This window comes from Lissotriton helveticus, chromosome 2_2 (assembly GCF_964261635.1).
Source record: "Lissotriton helveticus chromosome 2_2, aLisHel1.1, whole genome shotgun sequence".
In the NCBI taxonomy this organism is placed as follows: Eukaryota; Metazoa; Chordata; class Amphibia; order Caudata; family Salamandridae; genus Lissotriton; species Lissotriton helveticus.
The window spans coordinates 522,596,023-522,617,147 of record NC_136060.1 but is presented as its reverse complement, the minus strand read 5'-3'; the positions used below and the strand labels follow the sequence as shown (position 1 = coordinate 522,617,147).

General features: G+C 42.9%; 1 protein-coding gene across 1 annotated transcript in view; it reads right to left on the bottom strand.

Moving 5' to 3' along the window:
• The window catches only part of LOC144821699 (CD5 antigen-like), a 303,084-nt gene that overhangs the window by 113,455 nt on the left and 168,504 nt on the right, over positions 1–21,125 (bottom strand). Inside the window, exon 3 of the mRNA XM_078678917.1 lies at positions 15,716–16,030. Coding sequence (XP_078535043.1) covers positions 15,716–16,030 — 315 coding nt within the window. The remainder of the gene's footprint in view (positions 1–15,715; positions 16,031–21,125) is intronic.

The window sequence follows — 21,125 nt, the reverse complement described above, 5'->3', positions numbered from 1 at the left end:
CGCACATGTAGGACATAGTGATTGTACTACTACTGTCGAGTATAGTGACAGTGGGAAATCTATTTTTAAAGCTTCACGTCATTCTTATTTTGTTTGTGGTCAGACCGCATATGTTCGTCTGCCCCTCGATTGGGATGGAACATGTTACATTGCCTTCCTACTGCCACCAGTTTTTACAGCCCCATCTGATTATCACAGAAACACACATCTAGTACACGTCAGACATAGAAGGGAGATTGAGTCCCCCATTGTCGATCAAACTGAAACTGCTCTAGAACAGTATACAGATTTCAACAGAGGTTTCTTTTTCTTTATAGGCCCTGTCCAGAATAGTAAGTCAATCCGTAGATTAACCAGAACCCTTGAAGCAGTAGTGAATGAGACTACTACTGCTCTAGGTAACTTGACCGAAGAGCAATCTGCTATGAGATTTGTCGTGCTCCAGAATCGTCTCGTTCTTGACGTCATACTGGCCGATAGAGGAGGAGCATGTAGAGTCATCGGATCTAGTTGCTGCATTTTCATTCCTAATAACGCGCCGTCTGTTTATTCAGCTATAACCAGACTTCATAAAATTGCCCATCAGTTACACCAGAATCCAGGCACCTGGACATGGTCCGGTTGGCTTTGGAGTATCTTATCTGCCTGGGGATGGAAAGTATTGTCATTTCTAAGTATTGCAGTAGCGATCATATTCAGTTGCTGCCTCTGTATACAATGTGGCCCTGCGATTTGCGGCATTTGTGCTACCTCTTGTATTCCTAGTCCCAAGTCCCGCTCTAAGTCCCGTTCCAAGACAATTCGAGACGAGCAAATGATGTTGTATGAAATGATAGATGGTATCATGAATATAGATGTTTCCTGATGGAAACGTAGGGCACAAGGAGGGAATGTGGAAAAGTAAATTTTGCCATGTTATATGTGCCTACGTGTTCCCCATGTTATGTCATATGTGCATGATCGATATGCATGTATTCCCTTATGATCGATTAAAGACGCAATTACAGTTGTGTCCATCTCTAGTATGCCAGTTCCCAGTTTTCGTGAATACAACGAATATCAGGCCTATGTAAAGCTACGTTGCCACGTTTTACAGTGTGCACGTTAATTCATTGAAAAGTCCCCGTTCCTAGGCCTCAAAAGGGCCCGGACTCAGATTCAGCTCCTGTTTCCTGAACCCTCTCCGAGGAGCGATACAGCCCCCACCTGTATCCCTGACACTTAGCTTACTTTCATGCCTCACAGTGCCCGGCTCGGCCTGGCTCTGCCTCCAGTCTGCCAAGAGTATGTTATGTTTCTAGTTATCAGTCCAGCCCTCCTTCTCTGCATTCCTAAGCTACTGAACCGCATCAATAGTTTCCGTCATGGTCTAGCCTCTATGTCTCCATGTAAGAGAAATACTGTATTAATATTCATAGAATATTCCCCGCACACGCACTACATATAGGATTATGTATGCACTAGTCTTGATGTCTGTTAGCCTTTGCTCTGCTAACTTTTGGATTCTATCAACATGTTCTCTAAACACTAGATACTAGATAGGCTTTAGGTACATGTCGCTCTGACACTCCAGACTTTAGTCTCCTCTTCTAGCGCAGAAGCCATAGCCCCCCAGTTCTCCCTAGTAACACGTCATTGTCAGTTTGCGTGCACCACTAGGTTAGAGGTCCCAGCTGCTCAGGTAGCCCCCTCCATGTTTCCGCCCCGTTGATGACATATTCTGTTACGTTTACATCACATGTCTATGTATACGCCCTATACACGCCTTCTTGTTGCATCAGTTCTGCCTTATCTTTCGCGACTGCTACAAACTCCGCCTACTGCTACGCCTACTGTATTGACTGTAATGTATTTTGTTTAACTATATATACTAATGTTCTGTTATTAAAAGTTACGCCTGTCCCAGATCCTGCCCCCGATGCGCATCATTCCCATTCCCGTACAGGCTGTCCTGTTCATGTCCTTTATGCTTAATTAAAGCCTGTCAACTCTAGGTACCTCGTATCTTGACTCTTATTTATTGAGCTATCTATTTGTATGAGTATCCTGAAAAATAGCACAGGTAATTAATTATTTATTTACCACATATCTCTCCTTCGGGGAGACCTTCCTCTGGACTGAAACTGTTTTTCCCGGGAGGAGTCTGTTTACTACCCTCCCATTTCTTTTTTGGAGCAGTGATATTAATTTTCATAAAAGATTTTTCAGGATTTTCAGGTAGCTGTGGTTTCAGTGGTTTCCCACCTAAACTATCTCTACATAATTCTTCATAGCATTTTTCAATTATTATGGCAAGTTCAACAGGCTGGTCTGCTAATTCTGTTTCTTTTAATTTCTGGCGGATCGCCACAGATGCTGCTTCTTCTCTGACGTTAGCTAGAAGTATAGCTGAGACTTGCTTAAAGTCTTTCAGTAATGTCATACCTAAATTTAAAGCAGGTTCTGGACCGTTTTCATTTTGAATCTGTTTCAGAACATCTGGTATCACCGCTATTGACAGAACACCATGTGTTTTCGTGTAGATGGAAGCAAAGACTGTACCCCAAGTGTCACAGTCCTCCACATGTGGTGGGAACCTAAATTTAAAGCAGGTTCTGGACCGTTTTCATTTTGAATCTGTTTCAGAACATCTGGTATCACCGCTATTGACAGAACACCATGTGTTTTCGTGTAGATGGAAGCAAAGACTGTACCCCAAGTGTCACAGTCCTCCACATGTGGTGGGAACCCCATTGGCAAACAGATTGTCAGAATTCTGTGTTCATCATGAGGTGTACTATCAGGGAATACTGCCTCTATTTGAGTACTTTTTTGAGCTAACCAGAAAGGAATTTGTTCCCGTTTTGTGGGTAATTTGCCAATGACTGATTGTATAGTCTGTGGTGTAATTTTGTTTTTGTTCCCCTGGTGAGGGGAATGCTGTGGAATTTTTACTGCTGGTTGGACTGTTAAAGTCCTCATTACATATTGGACTAGTTGTCTATGTATTTTAATTATTGTCTTAGCTGGATCAACACTTCACTTTTTGGCATGTTTTCGATGTCAGGGTGTGGTGTGTAACCAGCTAATACCGGCCATGTTGCTCCTGGTCTACCTGGTGGACCGAGCCTGGTGATGTGATGGTGATGTTGTAGGGCACCTTTAAACCAGAGTTGATGCTGCTGGTATGTTATTGGAATTTCAATTTCCTCATAAGGAACGTATTCCTCTGGTGGTTCCTCTGCTTTGTAGTAGTGGAACTCGTGTGTTATAGAATTTGCTGCGGGAAGTTTTATCCATGAATAGAATACCTCTGTCTGTCGATATTCATGTGCCTCTACCACAAATATAACTGTACCACCTCTTGATGATACTCCGCTATGTATAAGTTTGTAAGTTACACTCTTCCTTACATTGACCGGGATGAATATAGCATCCGGGTCATCTTGCTGAATAGTTGTGTCACCAGCCATCAGCTGACGAGCCACTTCTTCTGCCTCATCATCAGTTCCCGTCATTTTATTGACCGAGAGTTTGCAGAGCAAGTTTCAAGGAAACAAAGATTAGGTGCACAATATTTTGGAGCACTGTATCCTTCAACGTTGAATAAACCAAAAACTTCAACATAGGATTCTCATCCTACTTAGTTCTGGCGGATATTAACCTTTCACCCACTCCAGACATCTTTTTTTGTTTTATGGAAAAGGGGTATGTGTAAAAAGCACGACTGAGTTACTCTAGCATCTAGCGTTAGATTATCGCCTTACCAAACGTTGGGCGCCATGTAGTGTAGTTCCTATATTCCCAATAGGCTCTGCGCATTGGAATAACATAAACGGCAATTTAGACGTAGGACTGAGGTAAACCAGGTCTCTACTGAATATGTTAGACTTATTTATGAATGCCAGTTGGCTCAGAGGTCACTTGAAACCTTCTCGAATGTACAAGAAGTGTTTTAATCTTCCTGAATAGACAAGAAGGGATTAGTTTCTGACAACCGCATAAACATGAGAACTTTGCTTCTCCGTGAGTGAAGAGGAAATCTCCAGAGTCGTGTGAAAACAATAGATGGTTATTTTACTCAGTCAATCATGAAAGCTTCGTTTCACCAGAAATGCAGAGAAAATAGAGAGACGGGCGTTTTCAATAAAAGGTGTTATTTATTGAACAGTCTTCTTTCTCATACAAGAGAAGTGAATTGCTACAATCGCAATACTTGTAATGAAGTAGAGTGCGTACAGTAAGAAGAGTATTATGAAATAATACTGTAAAAGCATGATATCGTTTCTAAGCCATACGATGCATTTAAAAAGGATAAAATATATACATTGATAAAATAATGACTAAACGTACTCAACTGGTGCTTCTAAGTTACGCCTACCTCAGTGTACCTGACCTTAGCTTAGTACTGGGAAGAAGTAAGTGAGAAGTACTTCAAGTTAAATAGTTTTCCGCCAAGAATCTAAAACCAAGAATCTAAAGCCAAGAATCTAAAGCCAGGAATCTAAAGCCAAGAATTCTCCCTAGGGTCTAATCAGCTCCGTACCTTTGTTTAGAATGTATAGAGGTCTTGTATCTCTCTCCCAGAACTCGATCTCCCAGTAACCCGCAAGGGTAGCCGGGAAATACTGGAGCTGGATTTCTCGGCTGGAGAAAAGATAGCGTCTCTCTCAGTGCGTCAGCGGGAGGGTCGGCTTCCTTCAACGCTTGCAAGCAGGAGGGCGTCGGGCAAGTAGATAGTCGATCTGCTCCAAACCACCGCGTGTTTGCCAGTGCAGAAGCTGGTATATTTATACCTGGTAGGTGCCGTGTTTGACGTAAGGTTGGACATAAGACGTCATTAAGAACTCGAAGTTCTAGGACAACTCAACACAGAAGCAGAGGCGGGGAAAGTCCCGGGCTGCTGGATGTTTTAGTTTCTCTAAGAACGTGTTGTGCTTTCTAGGAGTCTGTGGAAGTAGCAATGCCATATTTGGACTGCATTGGCTATGTCTTAATATGGGTATGATTATTATGTCCATATAAGGGTATGTTTTAATATAACCATAAATGGGCATAAATCAGGAATATTAAATTAGGGTCCTAGATTGACTCACGACAGGGTATTGTGTGGATTGTAGTACCACCTTTAAAGTTTTAATAAACTTTGCTTTTGTTTATTTATTTATTTATTTATTTATTTGTAGAGTTTTGTATAGCGCGGACAAGACCCGTGGGTATCAGAGCGCTTAACATAAAAAAAACATAGAAACATAAAAACATAAAAAGATTACAAATTACAGATTGACATTATAGTAGCAAATTATGATAACACACATATATGAGGTAGTAGGCGATATGCTATCAGGGGTGCTTAAATAAATATATATTCCTAACGCCTGTGACATTAGCCTTAGGAGGGGCATAGGCATGGCTTGTGTCGTAGTCATATCGTCAGGTTTGGTGAGGTAGGGTTACATAGTATTATCAGTGCAGTTCCATGAATAATCAGCAATACGGGTTGGCTAGGTATAGTTTGTGGCAAGGATTAAAAAGATAAACCAAGTAGGGTAGAGAATTATATCATTATGGTTGTGAGATATAGTGTAGAGTTTACATATATATGAGGTGACCTTAAGGTGTGTAGCCGCTATTTGATCGAGTCATTGTCATTGTCTAACTGATCTTCAGAATATTACTGATGAGTCCGATCTTCTTTGTCTTGAGTGTTTATACTAATGGTCGGTATGTATCTCTATGTAGGGTATTTACTCATCAAGTGGTTCTTAAGTTCCCGTTTGAATTTTACAGTGTTTTGAATCACCCTGATGTTAGGAGGGAGTGAATTCCAGACTCTGGGGGCGGCTCCGGAGAATGCTGGGTCATAGGTCTTTTTCTTCCGGAAGAAGGCCGGTCGTAGTAGCAGCTCCTTGGCGCTTCTCGTTGGTCTGTTGCCTCCCGATAGCTTAATTTTCTTGGCTAGATATCTAGGCGTGCTGTAGTGAACCGCTTTGTGGGTAATACAGGCCATCTTCATTTTAATTCTCGCTTCGTAGGGTAGCCAGTTTAGTGCCTTTAGGTGGGGAGATATGTGATCGAATTTCCTCGTTCCCGTGATGAGTCTTGCCGCAGCGTTGAGACAGGCTTTTAGTGGTGCAGTGGATGTTTTTGGTAGGCCAGCTAACGTGGTGCAGCCATATTCAATTCTCGAGATCACTAGAGATTGGATAGCCAGTTTTAGATCTGCTTCTGAGATAAAGGGTTTCAGTTTTCTTAGATAGTTCAGGTGGAAACGGGCGCTCTTGGCCATTGTGTTGATGTGGTCTTTCATGTCAAGGTTCTGGTCTAACGTGATTCCTAGTGATTTAGCTGAGTTAATTAGGGTCGGAGTACAGTTCAGAGCAGTTACCAATTTAGTCCAATCTTTTACCTCTGGTTGACTCCTTCCAGGTGATATTAGTAGGAATTCTGTTTTGTCGGCATTAAGTTTTAGATGATTAGCTGTTAGCCATTGTAACGCTCGCTTTAATGTTTCATTCATTAGGTCAATGTCATCCCGACAGGCGATCTTCATATATATTTGCGTGTCGTCTGCGTACATGTGATAGGAGATCTGTGATTTACGGAGAATCTCCGTGAGAGGTTCAACATACAAGTTGAATAGATCTGGGGATAACGATGAGCCTTGTGGGACCCCTATTGCGTTAGGGCACGGGGAGGAGATTACTTGGTTGACCAAGAATAGTTGTGTCCTGTTCTGTAGGAAGGAGTTAAACCAATTCAGTACGTTTCCAGATAAGCCCATCCTGTCACGTAGCCTGGTCATCAATAATTCGTGATTTACAGTGTCAAATGCTGATGATAGGTCTAGTAGGATATGTAGGCACGCATGATTTTGGTCTAGGGCTTGTAAGGCATCATCAACAATATGCAATATGTATTTTCCAGTTTCTGTGCCAACTTCTTCCTATGGTCTGATGACTCTGTGCAGAGAAGGGCGAATCCCTTGCACTGGTAGGCCTTGCTGAAGCTTGCTTACTTCAATCTGATGACTGAAAAAGCATACCTGAACAACTTGTGTGATATTCGATGAAACTCAGATGCAGGAAGTTCTCCGCAGCCGCACAGATATCCTATCCAGCCAATACTCCAAGTGCTGCAGCACTCGCCATAAGGCCATCCCCATAACAAGCCTGGTCAATGGCCTCTAAGGGACCCCTCAACTGGTCAAAATCCGGGACTAGACGTATGGAGAGGCATAAATCCGTAGCCCAATAGAAGGGGCATCTCCGAAAGTAGAACATTGGTTGCACGCAAGTAAAGTAGGCAAAGCCAAAAGTTTATCCATAGCTCACGATAAGCATTGCTAATGGCAAGCATCCAAAAACCTGTTTCATTTGATCACAGTATAGTTGCAATTGGCCTGGTCTGTGCAGACTATACGATGAGCAGCCATTGCGAAGTAGGAACAGATGACGCAGGATTCCACCAGCTAACGCCAGCATTAAAGGGAATCCGCTAAAAAAAATAGAATGAATAAAAGCCGTAAATATTCCAAATATCATCTGAAAGGAAGTCACAAGTCCGGATCCCACATATTTAAAAATGTGTAAGGCCTTTAGTGTCAGACGCATTGAAAATTTGATGTATTAGCTCCCCAAAATGAAGTGGGAAGTTAGTGTTCAGAAGGGATTGTATCTCTCTAAATGTCCTAGTCACTTGTGACTTGAAGGTCTTGCGAGCCAAACAGAGGGCCACTTCTTGGTGGCCCTCCCTTTGGGCCACCAAGATCGCAACAAGCCTGCTCAGCTTGTTGCGATCTGTCTTCAAAGTGGGAATGGAAGGCCAAATGTAACTATCTACACTACCATGCGGGGGCGGAAAAAGCACATTGCCACAACAAGTTACTCGCTGGGAAACTGTTACTAAATATGGGATTCCTGCCAGTAAACAACAGCAGTCTTGGTTGTTCAAAATAAGATAACTGCTGGTAGAAAGCAACGTAAATGCGGGAATTATAGATGGCACTGGTGTTCCTTTTGAAAAAAGCCAGATTAGGCACTGATATGTTACAAGCGCAGTGCAATTTAACGTGTTTACACACCGGGGAATGTCCTATTGTGGAATCGCAGTCTTCTCCTAATAGAAACATTTCTTTATCCTCTCGCTGACATCTGTAAGTGAAAGGCAGGGACCATAATTTGTGGAGAAATGCACTACCCAGTGGTTCAAAAAGGGCAATAGGAAAATGTTGCATGCATGATTTAACACGAAACAACGAAAAAGGGAGAGAGATAACCATATGAATTAACCAACCAGCAGAGTCTGTTTCCATTACAGAGAACAGTAAAGGCTCCGATTGTTCACTATGCAACAGCATCTTTCATGTACATAAATCTTTATTTATCATTCAAATAATCCAGAGCCACCTTACCCATTTTGGTAGTCTACAATGTCCATGCAAACTGCATAGCGGATCTTAATTGATTCTGACCATGATACAACACAGAGACATCACTCTGAACAATACTAATAACAGATGAAACAATATTATCCAATGTGTATATGCATGATGAAAGTGTATTGATGCTAATGTCGACCACATCAAGGACCTTTTCTAAATTGGCTTGATCAATTTGGCGCAGACAAAGAGCTGCCTCAATCTGCAAAATTTTCCAAATTTCTTTGTAAGCGGCATGAATAAATCTCTTAGATCTGGGACTTCTAGGCCCTAAGATGAAATCAGCCAAATTGATGTCATCACACAAAAATGTAAGGTGTTTTTTCACAGATGCTAAGGTAGAATGTTCCAACCATTGTTGGCATAATTTACCCACCCCATATGTAGTGCCCGAATGTGTCAGTGGATAACGAGGATCCGGTCTAGTCCGTGTGAATCCATGTGTTACATTATAAAAATGCAATTGACATGCATTAGAATTTTTTTGCCACACCAACCACCCAGATGAATCAAGTTCAGAGACATTGAAAGTGTTATTTTGAAACATTGCCTGTAAAGCATCAATAGTATAATTTGTCTTAGCACTCCAATTGTCATATTCTGCTAAAGACGGAATGGATGGGTCATTTACATTTTCAACAGTGCCAAGCCAAAACAAGTGGTTTGGTACACTGTATCATTTAAAAATAAAATTTGAGGGGGAATCAGGCAGGCACGATGTAATGCTTCAGTTCCCGGAACCTGCCAATTTTTAGTGCCTCAAATAGACTTGAACTCGATGGTCTCTTTCCAATGATCATAACCCTGTGTGGACAATTTAGCCTTAAAGGAGTTGGAGTAAATTCATTTAGTATGGGTCAATATAATTTTAGATTGAGATGACAAGTGTAGTTAAAAAAACATAGTATTCTGGATGTTACGTGTCATAATCAGTAAAATATGCGAACTTATCTCTAAGAGTTTTAGAACTCCCTTGTACGGGAGTAGGACAATGTTCCCACTGAGTGTGATAGTAAACTGGTCTTAACATGTTTGTTTTATGCATAAAATGATGACCATATTGTTAATGACAAAAGAGATCAGCATATTTGGCAGAATTTAAATACAATTCTTCAGCATCAAAAGCAGCATAATAATTTTAAATCAGAAAACAATGCATGTACTGCTTGCACATCCCAATCATCGGAATGTATATCCGGTGTTACCACATCACCTGAAGCAACCCGAAATATGATTGGCACCCTGAGCACCTCGGTCGGACCTTGGATTTCAAAAGCTACGAATGCAGCCAGGAATGCTGAAATGTTCATAAGTGTTTGATCACGTTTCATGATAAGATACGATGTGTGAGGGGCCAGAATTCCATTGACCAAGTTCACAGAAGAGCAATCGGGAAAATACTGACCATTGATGAGTAAAAAGAACACTTCCACAAATCAAATCGACATGAACAGGAAAATCAGGATAAGCACCAACCAAATGTAGGTCCATGGGGGGACATGGTAAGTGTTTTTGAACCAAGAGAATAAAACACTTAATTTAGTCAGTGGGACTGCCAAACTAGATGTCGAGGAGGATGAGTCCGAAGAGAAGCTGGCATGATCTCGAAAGTAACCACTCACAGTTCTATTAATCAGAGGGGCAAAGCCGGATCTGCCTGATGATGTCTGGGACTGGTCGGCATCTCACTAATGGATCCATCAGTAGGATATGTATTCATGACATCCATATTGGAAGATAAAGGTCTGATGGGTGAGAAGTCAATTACAGTATCCATCATTTCCTTCGGCACACGAGGTACAGTGGAAGATGATGACACCAGTTGATCTAATGAAATTGCGTTACGTGTCACAGCAGGCGTGACGCTGTTCAGAATCGGCCACATGGTGTAAATTGACATTGTCCACAGAGATGTACCTGTTGTCTTTGCAACAAGGTAAATGTGGTAAAATTACTGTACGAGTACCCTTCCGTCCAAGCACTGGAACCGGTGCACGAGAAGAGGGGCCATATTCTTTCTTGTTCTCCAGCTTTTCTCATACCAAATCTCTGATTTTGGGAAGCCAGCCGGCAACTGTAATCAGCAGTGCTGCATCAGTGGAAGAGGGTAAATATTCAGTTGCATAACTTGTTGTAGTTCCCGTAACACAGTAGCATGATTATCTACATCAAAGGTTGTGGCAGCTGCCACAACGTCTAGACCATCAAGGTCTGGCACAAACATTTTAATGCCAAAGAGCATCTTGTATGGGGTCCTCCCACCCAGAGATCTTCTAGGGAGATTATTAAGCGCACATTGAACACCATACAAATAGGCCAGCCAGTTCCTGCCAGTACTTAAGACTCTAGCTGTCAAGTATTGCTTTAAATCACGGTTCATTTGTTCCTCAATTGAATTGCCTTCAGGCCTCTATGGAGACGAAAACTGTACCAGCACCCCCGTTGACTTCATCACGTCCTTGTATGCCATAGAGGTAAAAGCTGGACCTTGGTCAGAATGAAAGGTGCCAAAGGCAAACATCCTGAAAAAGGCACGCAAATCCCTGATGACATTTTGAGCATCAGCACTGTGTTGTGGCCAAACCCAAAGGAATCTAGTGCATGAGTCAACTTCCACAAATATATATTTATACACAGTATCAGAAGAAAATGGACAGAAGTGATCAAGATATACACAGCCAAGTGGTTGATTAGAAACACATAGCTGTTTTTGTGGATGGCGTGGGACCGGAGACAGTTTAATTTGTTGACAAATGTCACAAGAAAGTACATAATTGTGGGTCTGTGTATATAAACCGTGCCACCAGTAACGTTGCTGTGAAATAAAGGCTGTTGCCGACACCCCAGCATGTGAAGAAGCCATACCCTTGTGTGTGGCTTTGATTAAGGCAGGTCTGCAGTCCAAGTTGGGAATCAGCCGATGCCCAACCAAAGGAATCTTAGCATAAGGAACCTGTTCGGGAGTTATATAATTAGTGTATTTAGAAGGGAAAAGCGTCTTATGCTTAATTGCACTGCCTTTAGAATTCTTATAGTCATTTCGAGACCAAAAAAATAAGTTGTCATTGTACACATTGTATATTGAACACAGTAATAAGAATCGCACACAATAAGAGTATTTCCATTAGGATCGGCAAACTCAAGAAAAAGAGCAGGCAGCTCAGCCACTTGTGCCGTACAGTCTTCAAGTAGCTGAGTATGCACTATGGAAGACTTAAACTCTCCATTCACAATTAAGCCAGCAACAATTGCGCAAGCTGCCAAATAAACATGTTTAGAACCAACAGCTGGTTGAACCGATCCATTGGTATAGATGTTACATTGGTATTCATCCAAAGGAAGCAAGGACAGAGGAGGAGGATGAACATGTTCATACTGTAAGAATTCCTGTGTTTGGAGAGAAGGATCAAAGATAAACGTGATATCAGCCGATGTTAATGATGCAGCTCATTGTTTCCAACGAGTATGTAAAGCCTTAGAGTTTGGTACACTCGCCTTAGTCACTGCTTCTAAAGCAGGGAGAAGGGTGACCATAATAATGCGTTTACCGTGCGCCATAGAGCGTTCTTTCAGAGTCACCATCTGCACCGCTGTCAAAACTTTTTCAGTATTGGAAAATCGCGTTTCAGCCTACGTGTACAAATGTGATTTGTATGCAATAGGTACTGTGTCTCCCTCATTGAACATCAAATAAGTGAAACCCACCACCCCTGGAAATGTACGTATTACCAGGTTTGTGGTATTCTCACACGTCAAAAAGTAGTTAGTCACAAACAAGTCAGATTGCAACAAATGTAGGATAGAGGTATGTTCTGGAAGCCAGGTGGCAAAAGAAAATGTAGGTTGTATCAATGCATAAAGTGGTTTGATATGCTGGGTATATTCAGGAATGTATATGCTCTCGAAATTCAAAAATCCCAGACAAGGACTGAAGATTCTTCAGTGTAGAAGGGGGTTGCAATTGTGCACATTTCTCCAAGAAGTGGGGTCTAGCCCTATTCCTTCTTTATTGAGCTCGTAGCACAAAAAAGAGCACCGCCAAATGGGCGATGCTCGATTTTACAAAATTTAACTTGTATCCATAGTCAGCGAAGGATAAAATTATATTGTCGACTCGGACTAGATACAAAAACAACAGTTGATGGACAGAATGCAAAACAATGTCATACATTCACCCCAGTACAGAGATCTGGGCCTAAATCCATCATTTCTTTGCTCACCTTGCCATTCCAGTTTGAACCCAGCCATATGCAAATCAGTCTTGACCCTGTGCCTCATGGGAACAGTCCAGCCCGAACTACCAAGCCTGGTCCTCCCTGAACTGGAAACAAGCATCCAAGGACCGGTTTCGGGCTTTCAGCCCTCATCAGCCTGGATAGCTTGATTCCAGTGGCATGGAGAGCACAGGACTCACGTCTGAGCATACTCATCCCACTCGGGGTGACAAATGCAATAACAACAGTTGATGGACAGAATGCAGAGCAATGCCATACATTCACCCCAGTACAGAGATGTACATGGTTTAATCACTCCTTGATACTCTAACTGTGTTAGAATTTCACAAACGTGAGCCTTAGCCTTATGCTTGATTGGGTATTGCGGTAGTAGCTTCGGCACAAATCGTAAAGGTATCTCATTAGCCAGTCAATCGATATCCCAGCCCACTTGAATAAAATACACCACCAGGGCAAGGGCAGCAGCCCACTCTGCTGTGAAAGCCTTGGCATGCTCCTCAGTGACGTAACGCAGAAAATTCGGAAGTATCACATCCTCCCACCTAGAAGCGGCTAACGCAAGGGTGGGGGCCAATCTACCCCAGCCAACAACATGTCATATGAGAATGTCACATTTTCCCAGAAAAGTGCCTTGATCGGAAGCTGTATATCACCTTCAATTTGGAAAATAACGTCATAAAGTCTATCTGGGGGGGCAACCTGGGTATCAGCTGTTTCCACTTTAATGAATGTATCAGTTGCTGTCACCTCCAGACAGGTTACCGCAGTGCCCCCCGCACTATGGAAACCTCTGCTGCACTGTCGAGCAGAGTCACTTCCCATGCCCAGTCCCGGTGTCACGTTCTCACCTTCTGAGGCATATCTCACTGTTAAAGTGGCACCTTTCTTCTTTTGATATGATAGCCGTGACTGTTGCTTGATTAGGCCGGATAATATCAGCCGCTATGACAAAGAACAAAGAACGACAACCTAAAGGGCGGCAGCGCAATAATGGGTTAAGAACAAAGAGAAGAAACCTTTTATAATTTCAAGCTTGAGAGAACCTATAAAACATCAATATAGGAGGTTACACCGTCACAGCTGTCTCCAGAAACAGAAACAGACCACACGTTGGAGGTGCCATGTTGCAGGGATTCTGCACCTACACAGAACTATGCGCAGGAAAACAGGACCTCGGTGTATAGGGTGTACCAACCTATCACCTTAGTACCCAAAATCTCAAAACCGACTAGCTATAGTGGCTCACTCTTTCTCCTCCAAAAATCATGAAGCTACAAATGATTAGATAACCCAGAACACAACACTCCTGACTCTCTCAGGAATGGAAGTAGCAAGACATACTCTTTCGCTCACTCACTTGTACTTGTCCACAATGAGAATAGGCAGAGTCACTGTACTAGTTCAAAATGTTTATTTTAACTATCATGCTCTACAATACAGTATACAAGCAACTACCAGCAGCAAATTGCATAAACTAAGAGTAGAATACAAAGGGGGAAGTCATTTTATAAAGACATTGGAAAAAGGACTATAAGGCCTAACCACCCTCCCCTTGATTAGAAGACGTTTATTTATATAAAAGAAGATCTCTGGGCTTTGACAGCAAACCCGTACCATACCATAAAGCCTAGATGGAAGGTTTACATCATAGGAACAGCGTAGCTCTTCTCCATGAAATGTCTCTCTCCAAGTGTGTGTTAAAACACCATGCATCCCCTTAATATCAAAGCATGAGTCTTCAGCATTGCAGCTGTGTTTAGTATGTTATGTCTAGGTGCTATGGTTTGACCAGAACAGAATAACAAGGGGCATTGTTTATCGACCGTATACATCGTGTTCAGACTAAACTCCAGGAGCGCAGAAGGCAACGTAAAAAGCAGACGGTTCTCATGTGAAAGGCATAAACAGAGTCTCGAAAAAATAAAGTCATGTAGTAACGTGCGCAAAAGCAGCAGCATGGTAGCGAAGCTCATGCAAACTTAGTAATGTGGACAGTGTCCCCAATGGCCATGTAACAAGACTCATTTAAGACAACATTTTTGTGTAACACAAATATTGATCACAATCCTTCCGTGGTTTTATGTTTTTTTAACCACACCTTGGTCCTTCTTCTTGAACCCAGTTTAAACAATATGAGATCTGAGTGACCAGATTGATTGAGATGGCTCCGCCCCTTCTTCCTGCAAGATGCCAACAATCTCTACACTTCTCTGAGTATTTCTTTTCTTTTAATGGAAATACTCCCCCTCTTCCCTGTATCCACACCCTGCAAGGGCAAAGCTTACAGAAATTCCAAAGAAAAAGAAGGTTATATTGAGGGAAGGAAGAACAGAGGGAAGGAAGGAGGGATGGAAGGTGGGAAGGAGGGAAGTACGGAGGCAGGGGAGTGCAGAGGGAAGGCGGGATAGAGGGAGGGAAGGGCAGAGGGAAGGAAGAAAGGAGGGATGGAGGGAGGGAGGATGGAGGGAAGGACAGAGGGAAGGATGAAGGGTGGGAAGGAGGGAATGAAAGATGGAGGGACGGAGGAAGGGAATGAACGAGGACATGAGGGATGGAGGGAGGGAGGATGGACGGAAGGACAGAGGGAAGTATAGAGGGAAGGATGTAGGGAAGGGGACTGTGATGGGGAAGACTAGAGCGCAGGGTAGTAGACATTGTCGCTAAGTCTAAGGATCATTGCTAAGTGCTTAACATTTTTTTAAAATCCTCAGTGGATGGTGCAAACTAGACTCCGGCAAGAGAAATCATGTCTGTTTCTAGGTGGCTCGACAGAGTGCAGGGATTGACTTGTGAAACCCTTCTTCCCGAAGGAGTCATAACTGTTGGGAAGATGCAGAGAGCCGGAGCACACACAGGCAGGAAGGGGGTTTGCAAGTTCCCCCTTGGCTCCAGAGAGCATAATTATCTGCTTGAAAATATTTGATGACGGGTCTTAATGGTTCATCCAGACCCACCTGATGCAATACTTGCCACCAGAGGTCACTTTTGCATTTTGACAGAAGTGAATAATGTTTTCATTATGCAATGAAGCTTGTTTTTACACTCAGCTTACACGTCTTACCTGCACAGGTCACTCCAGCGTTCCTCCCAGTTGGACAGGTATTAACACTCCAGCCTCTCTGGGCACACTTCCACAGGGCAGACTCATCTCCTTGGCATTGGATGTCACTCATCAGAACTGGCGCAGGGCTGATCCCGAATGCTGAATTATACTGATAGCTTTGTACAGCTCCACATCCAAGCTGTCTGCAGACCACCGACGCGTCCTTCTGATCCCAGGCGTCATCACAGACTTTACCCCACACTCCATTGTGCACAATCGACACTCTTCCAGCACAGAGAGAGGGGCCGTTCACTAACCAGATCTGATCAGGACCTGGGAAGAGATTAAAAAAGCATTGGAAAGGAATGCAAACAAAAGGAACTAAGAAAATGTAACGTCTTTTTGATCAATAATAGGGTAATATTCAGCGACAAATGACGTGCTGTGGGAATACATCCGTCAAACATGTGAACGTTCTTTTTCCAGTCTCTCAGCAGATGTATTGACAGCATCTCACACTACTCCTTCCCCACAAGGATGTAATCGGTCAATGGGATCCAAGGCCTGGGAGTGGAGTCCATGATCGATACATTGGGCGCCTCTTTGGACACAGCTCCACTCATCAGCTTTTTACCACGGTGGCCTCAGTAATACAACCCTTCGGACAAGTACATTGGTAGTTGGACAGCGATTATTCCCTTTACACCCTCACACTTCTAAGACATCTCAACTGTGAGGTTCTAAAATATGTCCATATGGCCATGAAAATAAACCTTTCTGATTGACTTTGAATGTGGCGTCAAGTAGGCTTTACCCAAGTGTACATGTTTGCTGTCCTGCCTCTATCTTGTCATTCAATCTTTACTCAATCCTTGGTGGATGTGAGTTCTTCAGTCCTTGACGCCTGTTATGTGCAGATGAGACTGATCATCAATAGGACACTCTCACTGTGATGATTCACCCTCAATCAGCAATAAAATACACGAGACACACAACTCACCTTTAACTACTGCCTCAAGGCTATTGCTGCATGGATGCAACACAATTCTATAAGACACGATTCAGATTTATTTTTTCATAAGTTCTAAAGCATACATATGTGTGGGGCTTTTTATCACTAGGAGTACGGTAGGAGCATGGAAGGTAGAGTAAGAATAAAGGTATTTTTTTTATTCTAATGCTATTCAGGAGTCTTGGGGAGGTGATGGTGGCTAGCCTCAGAGGATCCCAGAATCCTTTAGGAATGATCTGGGGATTTTGTGATGTGAAAATTTCAAGTAATTCTTAAGAATATGCCATTATACTGCCTCATGTAAACGAGATATCAATGTGGGTAAAAATACTCAGCTGCAAGCATGGAAACAACGTGTTTAATGTGTGGTAACAATGTGAGTGTCCTGAAAGGGAGTAACATTTCTTAAATGTGGTCACCAATAAAATTAAATATATGAATTATACATTATAGCTAGGAAAGAGATTTAAGAAAAACTCAAACAATCTCAAAAGACATCACTGATGACATCACTGATAAAATCATTGAGGGTACGTTTTTTTAAGAGTTTATGAGTGTTAAACACATATATTAACTAATACAAACGTTAGATTAGTATACTAGCTATACTACTAATGAGTGGTACTATATCTAAGGTATGTGATATGAGTGACTGCTTGACTGCCTGTGTCAGTATGTGAGTGGGTGTCCGAGTGGCTGAGTGGGTGTGTGGATGGTTTTGGGGAGGTGTGAGTAGCTCTATGGGTGTGTGAGTAGGTATGTGTAGCTGTATGGGTGTATATGTGTATGTTTGAGTGGCTATATGGGTGTATTGGTGTGTGAGTAAGTGTGTCAGTGACTCTATGGGTGAGTGATTGGCTGTGTGAGTGGCTATATGGAGGCGTGAGTGGTTGTGCAAGAACTTGCTTACCTGTCACTGGTTTTCTGGATGTTTGAGTGGGAGTGTGAGATGTTGTATATGGGTATGAGTGGGTGTTTGAGTGGGTGTGTGAGATGTTGTATATGGGTATGAGTGGGTGTTTGAGTGGGTGTGTGAGATGTTGTATATGGGTATGAGTGGGTGTTTGAGTGGGTGTGTGAGATGTTGTATATGGGTATGAGTGGGTGTTTGAGTGGGTGTGTGAGATGTTGTATATGGGTATGAGTGGGTGTTTGAGTGGGTGTGTGAGATGTTGTATATGGGTATGAGTGGGTGTTTGAGTGGGAGTGTGAGGTGTTGTATATGGGTATGAGTGGGTGTTTGAGTGGGTGTGTGAGATGTTGTATATGGGTATGAGTGGGTGTTTGAGTGGGTGTGTGAGATGTTGTATATGGGTATGAGTGGGTGTTTGAGTGGGTGTGTGAGATGTTGTATATGGGTATGAGTGGGTGTTTGAGTGGGTGTGTGAGATGTTGTATATGGGTATGAGTGGGTGTTTGAGTGGGTGTGTGAGATGTTGTATATGGGTATGAGTGGGTGTTTGAGTGGGTGTGTGAGATGTTGTATATGGGTATGAGTGGGTGTTTGAGTGGGTGTGTGAGATGTTGTATATGGGTATGAGTGGGTGTTTGAGTGGGTGTGTGAGATGTTGTATATGGGTATGAGTGGGTGTTTGAGTGGGTGTGTGAGATGTTGTATATGGGTATGAGTGGGTGTTTGAGTGGGTGTGTGAGATGTTGTATATGGGTATGAGTGGGTGTTTGAGTGGGTGTGTGAGATGTTGTATATGGGTATGAGTGGGTGTTTGAGTGGGTGTGTGAGATGTTGTATATGGGTATGAGTGGGTGTTTGAGTGGGAGTGTGAGGTGTTGTATATGGGTATGAGTGGGTGTTTGAGTGGGTGTGTGAGATGTTGTATATGGGTATGAGTGGGTGTTTGAGTGGGTGTTTGAGTGGGTATGTGAGATGTTGTATATGGGTATGAGTGGGTGTTTGAGTGGGTGTGTGAGATGTTGTATATGGGTATGAGTGGGTGTTTGAGTGGGTGTGTGAGATGTTGTATATGGGTATGAGTGGGTGTTTGAGTGGGTGTGTGAGATGTTGTATATGGGTATGAGTGGGTGTTTGAGTGGGTGTGTGAGATGTTGTATATGGGTATGAGTGGGTGTTTGAGTGGGTGTGTGAGATGTTGTATATGGGTATGAGTGGGTGTTTGAGTGGGTGTGTGAGATGTTGTATATGGGTATGAGTGGGTGTTTGAGTGGGTGTGTGAGATGTTGTATATGGGTATGAGTGGGTGTTTGAGTGGGTGTGTGAGATGTTGTATATGGGTATGAGTGGGTGTTTGAGTGGGTGTGTGAGATGTTGTATATGGGTATGAGTGGGTGTTTGAGTGGGAGTGTGAGGTGTTGTATATGGGTATGAGTGGGTGTTTGAGTGGGTGTGTGAGATGTTGTATATGGGTATGAGTGGGTGTTTGAGTGGGTGTGTGAGATGTTGTATATGGGTATGAGTGGGTGTTTGAGTGGGTGTGTGAGATGTTGTATATGGGTATGAGTGGGTGTTTGAGTGGGTGTGTGAGATGTTGTATATGGGTATGAGTGGGTGTTTGAGTGGGTGTGTGAGATGTTGTATATGGGTATGAGTGGGTGTTTGAGTGGGTGTGTGAGATGTTGTATATGGGTATGAGTGGGTGTTTGAGTGGGTGTGTGAGATGTTGTATATGGGTATGAGTGGGTGTTTGAGTGGGTGTGTGAGATGTTGTATATGGGTATGAGTGGGTGTTTGAGTGGGTGTGTGAGATGTTGTATATGGGTATGAGTGGGTGTTTGAGTGGGTGTGTGAGATGTTGTATATGGGTATGAGTGGGTGTTTGAGTGGGTGTGTGAGATGTTGTATATGGGTATGAGTGGGTGTTTGAGTGGGTGTGTGAGATGTTGTATATGGGTATGAGTGGGTGTTTGAGTGGGTGTGTGAGATGTTGTATATGGGTATGAGTGGGTGTTTGAGTGGGAGTGTGAGGTGTTGTATATGGGTATGAGTGGGTGTTTGAGTGGGTGTGTGAGATGTTGTATATGGGTATGAGTGGGTGTTTGAGTGGGTGTGTGAGATGTTGTATATGGGTATGAGTGGGTGTTTGAGTGGGTGTGTGAGATGTTGTATATGGGTATGAGTGGGTGTTTGAGCGGGAGTGTGAGATGTTGTATATGGGTATGAGTGGGTGTTTGAGTGGGTGTGTGAGATGTTGTATATGGGTATGAGTGGGTGTTTGAGTGGGTGTGTGAGATGTTGTATATGGGTATGAGTGGGTGTTTGAGTGGGTATGTGAGATGTTGTATATGGGTATGAGTGGGTGTTTGAGTGGGAGTGTGAGATGTTGTATATGGGTATGAGTGGGTGTTTGGGTGGGTATGTGAGATGTTGTATATGGGTATGAGTGGGTGTTTGAGTGGGTGTTTGAGTGGGAGTGTGAGATGTTGTATATGGGTATGAGTGGGTGTTTGGGTGGGTATGTGAGATGTTGTATATGGGTATGAGTGGGTGTTTGAGTGGGAGTGTGAGATGTTGTATATGGGTATGAGTGGGTGTTTGAGTGGGAGTGTGAGATGTTGTATATGGGTATGAGTGGGTGTTTGAGTGGGTATGTGAGATGTTGTATATGGGTATGAGTGGGTGTTTGAGTGGGAGTGTGAGATGTTGTATATGGGTATGAGTGGGTGTTTGGGTGGGTATGTGAGATGTTGTATATGGGTATGAGTGGGTGTTTGTGTGGGTGTGTGAGATGTTGTATATGGGTATGAGTGGGTGTTTGAGTGGGAGTGTGAGATGTTGTATATGGGTATGAGTGGGTGTTTGGGTGGGTATGTGAGATGTTGTATATGGGTATGAGTGGGTGTTTGAGTGCGTGTGTGAGATGTTGTATATGGGTATGAGTGGGTGATTGAGTGGTTCTGTGGATGACATCATCTGTGATGTGATCAGTGATGTTAATTTAGAAACCATCAGTGATGTCACTGACAATGTCATGAGTGAATGAATATGTGAGGTCATAAACAGTGCATTACGGGTGCATCAGTTATAGTTTGCTCAGTTAATTTTAACTGCAGAATTGAAATGGTTTTGTACAAGTGAAGTCTGAGCCTAATTTTAATGTCCCAGTAATCTTTTCTTTTTTTAGTGAATTTCTATGTTTTTAATGTGATTTCCTAACTATAATGTCCTGTAACCTTTGGTTGTTTAAGTGAATTTCAAAGACTTTAAAAAAAAAAGAAATCCCATCTATGACTTGTAACTTTTGAGAGGGAGTATGTGAGTGAGCGCATGACTGTCTCAATGGGTCTGTCATTGGGGTGAGTTTGTCTGAGCTCGTCTGTTAGTGGGTCTGAGTGTCAATTAATCGATCAGGAGGTTTGAAGTGCACTACTCACCCGTGAGGGTCTCAAGGCGCTTGGGGGTGCACCCCCGGATCAGCCGAAGAGCCTGGTCTTGAGGCTCTT